The sequence below is a fragment of the Mya arenaria genome, chromosome 5 (genome assembly GCF_026914265.1).
Source record: "Mya arenaria isolate MELC-2E11 chromosome 5, ASM2691426v1".
NCBI lineage: Eukaryota > Metazoa > Mollusca > Bivalvia > Myida > Myidae > Mya > Mya arenaria.
This window is the reverse complement of record NC_069126.1, coordinates 9,261,036-9,271,476: the sequence shown is the minus strand read 5'-3', so window position 1 is coordinate 9,271,476 and position 10,441 is coordinate 9,261,036. Positions and strand designations below refer to the sequence as shown.

The 10,441-nt window shown below is 33.4% G+C and overlaps 1 protein-coding gene across 2 annotated transcripts; it reads right to left on the bottom strand.

Moving 5' to 3' along the window:
• Positions 1-2,990: 2,990 nt before the first annotated feature.
• On the bottom strand, positions 2,991-10,202 carry LOC128234733 (uncharacterized). 2 transcript variants are annotated; one of them, XM_052949187.1, is made up of 10 exons: positions 9,977-10,201; positions 8,895-9,083; positions 8,679-8,788; positions 8,112-8,247; positions 7,650-7,796; positions 6,740-6,922; positions 6,099-6,215; positions 5,917-6,009; positions 5,318-5,414; positions 2,991-4,489 (listed from the first exon to the last, which is right to left on the bottom strand). In XM_052949187.1, the coding sequence occupies exons 1-10, from the start codon at positions 10,056-10,058 to the stop codon at positions 3,754-3,756; spliced, it is 1,890 nt and encodes a 629-aa protein (XP_052805147.1). In that variant the 5' UTR covers positions 10,059-10,201; the 3' UTR covers positions 2,991-3,753. The 2 variants fall into 2 exon arrangements, with proteins under 2 accessions (XP_052805147.1, XP_052805148.1); XM_052949188.1 differs by lacking the exon at positions 5,917-6,009 and having other exon boundaries at positions 9,977-10,202.
• Between the last annotated feature and the right edge of the window lie 239 nt (positions 10,203-10,441).

The following is a 10,441-nucleotide window of genomic DNA, read 5'->3' as shown; positions in this document are numbered from 1 at the left end:
CAATATCATAGTCTACAACACTCTGTCCCTGATTTGCTAAACATATTATATCACCTGAAATATAATCATGTGAACTACAATTTAACAAATGTACATTGCGAATACAACATAGATCAAATAATGACCTACTCAAATTATTTACTCGACCAAGATCTTTATTATTACGCGGTTGTTCAAACGTATCGCCAACGTAATATACATGACATCCATACAAATTATCTAAGTTATCTGCTGAGATGTAGTCCCGCAATTCGTTAGTTTATGCGTTTAAGTGGTTCGTCGCCTCTATTAGAAATCGGTCGTGTATCTTGAGCTCGGTTTACCGGCCGCCCCACCCCCACCCGCCCACGAGCAGCGTCGATGCGCACTGTTTGCTAACTTCCCTCGTAATATGTATAGACGCTGTCATAGACGAACAGTTTGTCGAAGCTAAGCTTTGCGAACTGCCCATCATTGCGCTCTGCAATCAAACGTTTTGAAAGTTCTCGCCTATGGCGCATTACACGTTCTGTATAGTCCTCGTGCACAGCGTATCCTGAATCGCGATTGAGTAACGTTCTGGCCTTGTTCAAAATGACATATTTGTCCTTATACTTGACTAACTTCACGATAATACTTCCCTTTGATCCTATAAGCTCTTTCAATATCAGCATTTTCTAGCTCAGCCAAAGATAAATCATTTTTGATGAAGTTTCTGACTTTGCTTTCGCTCGTTCCCCAATTTTCATTCATTTCGCCTTCGATACCAATGAAACGTAGATTATTCCTGCGTGAGGCCCCTTCAACATTATCAACCATTATTGTCTTTTATACTGACTGCAGGAACCCTTCAAAAATGTTGATATATTTTCAAATTTTGTCTAAGTCCACAAGTTTGACTAGCGTCAGTAACGCTTTTAAAACACTGGCTTAAAGACTAAATTTATCTTTATTTGTGTGTATGAGTTATTGTGGTGAGTGTTTTGTTTCTAGAATTTCCTTGACTGTACTGGCATTGGTGCGCTCCCCACTTAAAGCAGAATATTTTTGTGTTATATTTTAGGTGTTCTTTTCTGCAATTTCTGTATCAAAGAGTAAAATAGTTTTATTTTAAGTGTTTTCAGATGCATTACCGGAACAGAAATTGGTGCCAAAACATTAGCGAGTCCCTTTAAACTATTATAAAATACTTACATACAGCATTCGAAGAATCGTTGTTGGACGAGCTCTTTCAAGAATATTCATTTATCTTATTGCAGAACGTTATGGCATCCATTTAATGGGTTCCAGACACGGGAGGTGTAAGAAGTACAGAAATTTGTTTCTTTTATACGGGAAATGTCGTTTACAACAAACCGTCACATATACAGTCATTTATGCTTTGGGAGCCAATGTACTGGCGTCTTTCAAAAGTTACGTTGTATATCGTGAATAACATGAACATCACATTCAATACACGAAATCGCTTTCTTAAATGATTCCCCATGTTCATAAAAGCGTTTTTGTAGTCCTGCTATACATTGTCTAAAAGCGTGAAAGTGATATGCCCATTGTGAATGTATATCCCACTGTTAACTAATGTTTTCAATGGCGTTTCCAGGATTATCACTCAGCCCGTAAAGACGTGTTAAGAGAGAATTATATATGGAAATAAACAAAATGGAGCGAGGACCTAAACATGCATCCAGTAACTAACACGATGTTGTTTTAACAGTTTCGGGTTTTTTTCTATAAATATAACTGGATATTGCCTGTTTTGCATTTTATCAGTCAGAATAGAAATTCCAACTATATCAGCATTATTTCCAGTCGTTTTTATCCGCTTCCTCTAACATCCCTACAGAGCTGCAACATGCTTTACATGCTGAATTTTGCAGTCCATTTTGAATGCCATCTTTAATTCCCGATATATAATCTTTAATTTTCTTATTAAATCTTTAATCTTCCATACACGTCAGTTATTTCAGTCTAAACGTCATATACCGTTTTGATGGACTGACAATGCAACGCTCTGCCAACCTTTGTTCATGTTTAATTGTAAAACCAAAACAATTGCAAGCATAAATGATATATTTCATTTTTAATATCGAATTTATGCCGGCAATTATTTGACCAATATGTTAGAAAAAGAGTTTTGGCTAATTTATGTATGGTAAATCATTTGCAATATAACGTTTTCAAGAACCCTGGTATTCTTCACATTTGTTTCTACTTGTCGTTCACTGTAGCATAGTTACTGCTTTCATTGAGTCGACTAGAAATTCACATACGTATAGTTTGTAGCTTCCGAATGTGAGTGTGTAAATAGTTAAAAAGTATGTAATTTAAAGCAATCTTTCAACTTTCCACTGAATGGTGCTATTCTCTCAATCAAGGAATCTCTTTTTACATATTCATGTTAACATGAACCACGAATTCATTTGTTAATGGTTTTTAATTTACAACATAAGATAAACTAGGGTTTGGACATTTGCTTTGGTACATATCATCGGTGATTTTCGTTTAAACCCTCATTTGTACAAATTATTTATTTTATTTCCTGGTCGTTTGGAATGATCAGGGATTATGGAAAAAACACCCTTTCAGACACCCTTTCAGACGGTGATAAAAGGCCTTAGCAATGGAACCTTTGCCTTCGTTTGCCATTGTGTGTCGAGATCATTTGGGTAAATGTTAGAGCATAATAAGCTCAAACGACATTTCTGTTTAATTCTAACACTAAGGTGTAGTTATTATTTAGGGATCGAATGTGCTAGAAATATTGGTATATATTCTAAACTGGTTTACTAGTTCTCCGCCTGTCATTTATCCCCTTCAGTAATCAATTAGAGCAAAACTAAACATAAGTTTAAGTGTTATCTTAGCCGGGTATCTGCTTAAAATCTACTTATGAACCGACTTGAAGTACTCAACGACCAGATACATAAACAAGTCGGATTAACTGTATCGTCCTTCAAGCTACGATACAATCACACAGATTCAATCACAAAGTGACATTGTTGACATTATCATAAAACAATAACAAACTCTAATTTATATCTTACGAAACATAAATACATCATGCACATTTCAGCTTTCACATGTTCCCAATATATAAGACGATTCTTACACCACTTTAAACAGAATTAAGCTAACTATTTTTGTTTAAAAGTTTGTGTTATAATTCAATTCTTCAGAGGGTTTGGTCTTTAGAAGGATATTATACCTTATCACGATAAACTGTTTTGAATTAATGATGTATGCTATTTAAGCTTGTTACGCTTAAACAAAATCTGGAAATCGAGGCCTTTTTTTATTTACTTCTCATTATACTGTCGCTAGTATTTTGATACACATTCGAATCAAAATTGCAAATGTACCATGGTCAGTTAATAAACAAAACCAATGTCAATATTAGGAGATCGTTATATTCGGTTCTATCTTAAAAAAACACATTCTAATTGATACCGATTCTGTCATTATAATGAACTCCAACGCTGTTCAACCCATTTGCACATGATGACGATGCCTCAATTGTTGTATTGTATTTATTCCTGATTTTTAGTCTGTACATATTTGTCATATTCCGTTTTTGGTTTAGGCTCTTTGCAAATAATTGTATGTATTCATGTCGCTTTACGTGTCTCCCTGTTCGTTTCCGTCTTGTAGTCTATATGCATTATATGTATTCTGCTTTTGTTAAGACTGCTCATCCAATTGGTTATATGTGTCTTCTTGTTCATTTATATCTTGTGGTCAATATACATTATCCGTATTATACCTCTGTTGGGATTGTCAAACCAAATTGTTATACGTATCTTCCTGTTCGTTTCTGTCTTGTGGTTCATTTACATTATCCGTGTAATGCCTCTGTTTAGATTGTCCAACCAAATTGTTATACGTGTCCTCTTGTTCGTTTCTGTCTTGTGATTCATATACATCATCGGTGTTATGCCTCAGTCTTGATTGCTCATCCAATTGGGTATACGGGTTTTCATGTTGGTTTCTTTCTTTAAATCCATATACCGTATTCTTGCTCTGTCCCTTTTTAGACGGCATATTCAAATGGTTATACGCCTCTTCATGCTCGTTTATGCTCTGTAGTCTATATACAGTATCTGTGTTCGGCTCCTGTTGCTCATCCAAATGGTCATATGTGTCTTCATTGCAGTTAGACATGGAATCATAATCGTTAATAGGTTGTGAAATCACGTGATTTCTAATGCCAGAGTGGTTAAGCGTGTCATATTCTTCGACTTGTTGGTTAGTAAAGTTGTATACATTTTCACGTTGTTGAATGTCTCGTTGATTATTTTCATCACAAGGATCATCACATGTATCACTTAATGATGAATCACCAAACGTTTGTGGTTTAGTTGAAATAGTCTGGTTTCCAGAAAAGTCATGGTTTGGATATGCATGTGAACGGACACTTGTGCCTGGTCCTTTGTGTCGTGTATCGATGACCTGCATGGCTATTTCATTTTCTAACAATGTCTTATCACCACGATTTAAACAGTGGATTTTATTCCTGCAAATATATACAGCGATTTAGATACGTTGCACAGATGTGTTTTTTTGTTTAGTTATTTTAAGGATGATAAAGAAACTAATATATTAACAGTTATAAAGCTGTTTTTAAAACGCACATGATTCTTCCAGATATTAAAGTACGAATTGGTATTATATATACCATTTACATTTATTGTGAAGCGAGGTAAGGGCCAAAGAGACATTTTGTGAAAAGCCAATTCAATAGCTATATTAGAGAACTTTGCTAAAAGAACTATACTAGAGTCTACCTCTAAAGAAATTATACAGAGGTTTTGAATTGTGTTTCGTAAAATCCGTCTATGAGTTAAACCAGCATACATCAGAAGTTTAGTCATGTCAGTTACATATCTTTTTTAAAATGTGTTTGCATAAATCATTACGATAAAATAGATCCCTGAAATTACAAAAGTCCTAAACTATAAAGTAGCTTTGAATAACCTTTGATAGTAGAATGTTACCTTAAGTGATGTAGGAAATGATGTCACGCAAATACGTTTTAAACATTAAAACTAAGTATTCTTTCTCATAGCAAAGTTTAAACGTGTTGTCAATAAGATTCCCAGTCATCTCACTTGATTATCAGAAAAGTTCTCTGCCACCACATACGCAATTGTATTTTAGCTAAAGTTTTATTTTATCTCATAGTCAAAATTATTGTGTTTTTCAATATCTAAAATTATTTAATATTTTAAAAAAAAAAAAATCTAAAAAAGTTTTGAACTGGGTAACGTTATTTTGCTCATCGCGTGATAGGTGTGATATTAGTGATTTTTTGTGAAGAAAATTTAATGTGCCTTTGTCTTACCTTTTCCATAGTACGACACCGATTATGATCAGTACTAAGAGGAGGATACCAGCTGATAGACCAACGGCTATCTTCATGATTGGAACCTGCCTTGCAACTGGATCAACAGGGAACATCATTTACATCCTCAATTTAAACAGATGTACAGTAATGAATTATATGAAAGGTAACAAGACGGTCAATAATGCCACACTTTCGTTTTTGTGGAGTTATCTAACATTAAGACATCATTTACCTAGAAATATCTCGGTAAGTCTAGATACAAATATCGTGTGTTAACGTATCCAATGTACAATTATGTGAATTTTGGACATCTGGTAAGGACATATTATGTAGATATCGTTCAAAAGTGTTTCATGTTGAAAGCTATAATAGTTAATATTGTACTGAATACAGTTTTACAAACAAGCTTTTAAGTATTAATTTTTAATATTGAAGTAAAAAAGACAATTACAAAATGTAATAACTTTATCTATGATGTTCAGTAGATTTTGTAACCACCCTTTAAAATGAGACCGAAATGTGTCGTGCCACCAGGCGTCAGCATTTAACAGTATCGCCAACGGTGCGAGAAAATTGCATACATTCGGAAAACAAACCTCCTTCAACTTTTGGACTGGTGGTATCTGTACTCAACAGAGAATCAATGTCATCGTGTCTTCTTTGTTCAGTTGAAGTAGGTATTAAGTTGGCTGTAAAAACAATGCATTGTATGACAAATATAACAGAATAATCCATTTATATTTTTTATAAGACTACTCATAAGAAAAAGAGTGATTACCTTTCTTACATAGACTCTTTCTTTTCACCGTCAGGTCGTCGCCAAATTCAACATGCAGTTGATCTCCCGAAACGGTGATATAGGCAAACCTTTTTGGTGGGTACGTAATAAATGTTTCTAAAGAAAAGGAAAATTACACAGCGTTACATTTTTTGTTTACTGGGTATAAGAACAGACTCGACTAAGTTAAACTAATATAAATAAGTTAATTTCGTCTACAATGATATAAAAGTACTGTTTTAAAATGAGTAATACAATTATCGTCAACCTATCGAATGCTTATTTCGTAAGAACGTGCTAAATTAAAAAAAATATTTAAAAAAAGTTTAGTAGAATAGGTTGTTTTTTTGAAAAAACAACAACAAAAAAATGAAAATATTGTCTTATTGTAATACAAATGAAAGAGTGGAAACTACACTGACAACTACAGGGACAAGCACAGGTGCCAAACATTTAATCAGTATTTTATTTATAGTTAACAGATGAAAAACATACCAAACATCAATTGAAAGGCGTACAAAGACATAAGGCAATTCACGCATAATGTCGCAAGCAAGAGCCACAAAATACAAAATAATGTTTATGATAACATTGAAAATAATAGGCCATTGAGTGGTTTAAATAAAATGAATAATATTCACCATCGCGTCGAATGATGGAAGTCATCCTAATGATTCCTGTCCAATACCTTTCCTCGCTCGAAATATTCATATGCATAATATGTTCCATTGTAGCTGGATACATGTCTTTGGCAAAACATTTGTTTCCTGCAATCGCCCAATCATTATCTTCGTCCGAAATGTCATCAACGGTTGCACCGTCCTCTTTGCAAAAATAAGTATTATGGACAAGTTAGCAACAGAAGGCAGACATTCTTTTGCATGTGCTTTCTATAACAGATATGCGATACCCTCATCGCCAAAACAGAAGTTCACTGTAACACTGTTTTGTTAATTTTACGTTTTCATTTAAAGGTGTCATCAATGGAAAGCTACGTTGATTTTATCCTAAGATACAAAATTGTAAGTGTTTTAATGAATTCGGCTGTACTCATGAGTTAGGTGTCGCAATGCATTTGTGTTATAGGAATAGATTACATTGGTTATTGTTTAGTATCGATAAGACTTTATGACATATGGCTCTACAAGCCTTCAGTTACCAAAATGGCATTTTAACACGTCCTTACATATTTGATTTAAACAATATTAATTTAAATATGCTATTCCCAAAATCCAAATATACATATTGGTTGATCAGCCTACAATGATGCTTAATCAATTTAGAGTTATTCTCTCTTCTGTTATCGTCGCCATATATGCATAATTTGTTCTATAACAATATGAAAAATGAAAAATAAGTTTAAATATTTGAGTACGATGCTCCTGATTGTTTAATCATTATTCGATAGCCTTAGTGTCATACTATTATAATGTTATCAGAATAAGCAAGTACAGTAGTTTTTCAGTGAACCAAAAAGGCTCTTAACATGAATAGGCATATACTGTTGTAATTAGTCGCTTATATTGGATGCAAATAAATGAAGAAAAATACCTGTTGAAGGTCGATCGCTGCATAAAATTTGAGATCTCCAGTTGAACTTTTTATAGCATTTCCACCAAATAAACTTCTTGGATCCATTTGAACGAAATTTAAGACAACCTCTATCAGCATCATTGTCATTCTCCGAACTTATTGACACTGAAAGCAATTTGTATTGAACGTAGTACCAAAGATACAAAACAAAAGAAGAACGAAAAATAAATTCTTAAAATGTTTAAAAATATTGCCTCGTAGTTCAAATTAATTGAATATATTGATGAACGTATGAACAAATCAGTTTCGTTATGTTCGTTTCCAAAACGGGAGGTTGAACTTGAGAGGCAAGAAATCATATTTTATAAAAAAAAAAGGAAAAATTCTTAAAAAACTATCAATACTACTAGTTAACAATTGTATTTGTTTATGTTTCCTGAGGCTAGTCTTTGCAGAAACGATAATCAGTATATCAGATACCATTTTCCACGGTATAAATGGCGAAGTGTGCTTTCCCAGAGTCACCGCATGGATATTCGTCTCCAGATCCGCATCTTGAAGTGCATTCATGTTCGTGTTGCAAGTCCGAAGAGTTGCCACATTGACATTCAATTGTCTAAAATGAGAAAGATAAATACTATAACAAATTAATGACATTCAAATTATCAAAAGCATTCGCTGTAAGAATTTTTGGACTATTTATTTTCAGAAATTGACATCAAAATAAAGATGGTATGTTAACCTTTTATCTTATATGAAAAACAAAATAACTAGACTACAATTATAAAGCATATACCAACGTATGATTATCATAAAATAGCACACAGAAGTAAAACAACCATAGTGTTGGAAACTAAAAATATTCTGACTGGAATTTAATCCTTTGTGCTTAACATATCCGATTTAATTCGAATATACTTTGACTTTTATATTTGAATTTTAAAACATTGGGGTTGTTCCTGTAGTTTGCATTGTGTTATACACGAATATATATTACGCGCATACTAATTCACCAAAGACATTTTATTTTCATCACCATATACTCACTTCATCATTAAACCGTCTTACAGCAATAGTATCGCACCCAGTTTTCCATCTGCATTCACTTAAGTCTTTTGCTTTTACTAAAATACTGTCGGCGTTTATTTTATTGCAACCTTAAATAAGGAAAAGGTGATATTAGAATGTTATAATTGTTATTATTTCACACACTTATATATGCTAACACATGTATAGCTAAAATAAATCTTATTATTCACATACCAATATAAGCGAAGCTCAGTCTGGCCTTAAACAACCCTATCCATACACCTTTTTTCAAATCATCATTTGTAATATTCTGTACGTGTTTGGGAAGAAGTCCAAATTCTGTAAAGGTAAGGTTTGGAATCGCAAGATTGCAGTTGACTTTAGCCCATGACGTCTCATTGTTTGAAATGTAAAGACTCTGACCTGAAATTAATATAGTTTGAACATTATTTTGATGCAAGTATTGGTTATATATGCGGTATGCAGATAGAACGATTGCATTAGGCTATAACATATCCTCATTAGCCGCCTGGACACAGTAATAGCTTAATGAAACACAAGCGTTTGCAGCCAACTTTACACCTAGACAAGGGCCATACATATTTTAAAAAGGAAGTGAGATTAAATGAGTCACTTGTGCGCAACTGCCCATGCTGACCAATATTTGTTGGAGGTAAATGCAACACAACATTGTTCAGATCATCCAGACAATTGTATTTCAAGGGCCATAACTATTTTCAGGCTAAGTGATATATTAAAGAAATCGTAGTTGAACACTACTGCCCATGCCGATCAATGTTCTTTGGAGGTATATGCAACACAACATTGTTCAGATCTTTCAGACAATTGTATTTCAAGGGTCAGTCTAAGTGAAATGTTAAAGAAATCGCATTTAAACACTTCTGCCCATGCTGATCAACATCCCTATATAGTTCATTGTGTTTAAGTGAAATACCTGTGGAGTTACATGCGATACAATATGTTCTGACCATTTGTTTCATAATTATTAGGGTCATAACTATAATTAGACTAAGTGCAATATCAAGAATTTACAGGTGCAAAACTGCCCAAGTTGACACTAATTCCAAATGAGTTTCATGAAGGTAGTGCAACACCTAGTGTTTCATGGTAAAATATATTTTTATAAATATATATGCAATAAGCTACAGAATATATAAGCCGCGACGTGGTGGGAATCGAAGAGACAGGACGTTACGGGAGATAAACAATAAAGACCATTAAGCGTAGTTATTGCAATATTTACAAAAAAGCTCGTTTACTTAACCATTCTATTACTATCAGAATATATAGCTTACCTTTGGTATAAATGTCCAATTTAAACAAAGCAAACCCTAAGACATAGATAGATATTTTCATTTTACGAATAAATAAGTCCATTGTAACAAACACTTTGCTAAAGTGTATGACGCAGCCGAAACATTAACAAACACATGCACTAGCGCTTAAAACACGCGGAAGTTACTATCGGTTGCTTCCTTTTAATCAGATTAACTAGTGAGTTTATTTCATATCCTTTACCATGTTGATAGTGTGGCCTTTTTTAATGACGCACACTTACTAAAACTAAAACGGATTTCATCAAACCCTTGTCAAATAAAGTTTTAATATTGGTGAACAGTTTTGTTTGCAATAACACGCATACACGTCACTCATTTATGAATAATTATATTAATGTTGATTTACTGTTGAAACATTAGTCAATGAATGAATTTAATATATATTAACTTTTTTAAGTACAAATTTCCGTACGAAATGACTTA

Excerpts from the sequence above, each read along its gene's own strand:
- LOC128234733 (XM_052949187.1), bottom strand. The coding sequence starts at position 10,058 with ATGGACTTATTTATTCGTAAAATGAAAATATCTATCTATGTCTTAGGG. Across the intron at positions 6,010-6,098 it reads AAAGAGTCTATGTAAGAAAG|CCAACTTAATACCTACTTCA; the intron begins GTAATCACTCTT and ends TTGTTTTTACAG. Across the intron at positions 4,490-5,317 it reads GGTGTCGTACTATGGAAAAG|GAATAAAATCCACTGTTTAA; the intron begins GTAAGACAAAGG and ends ATATATTTGCAG.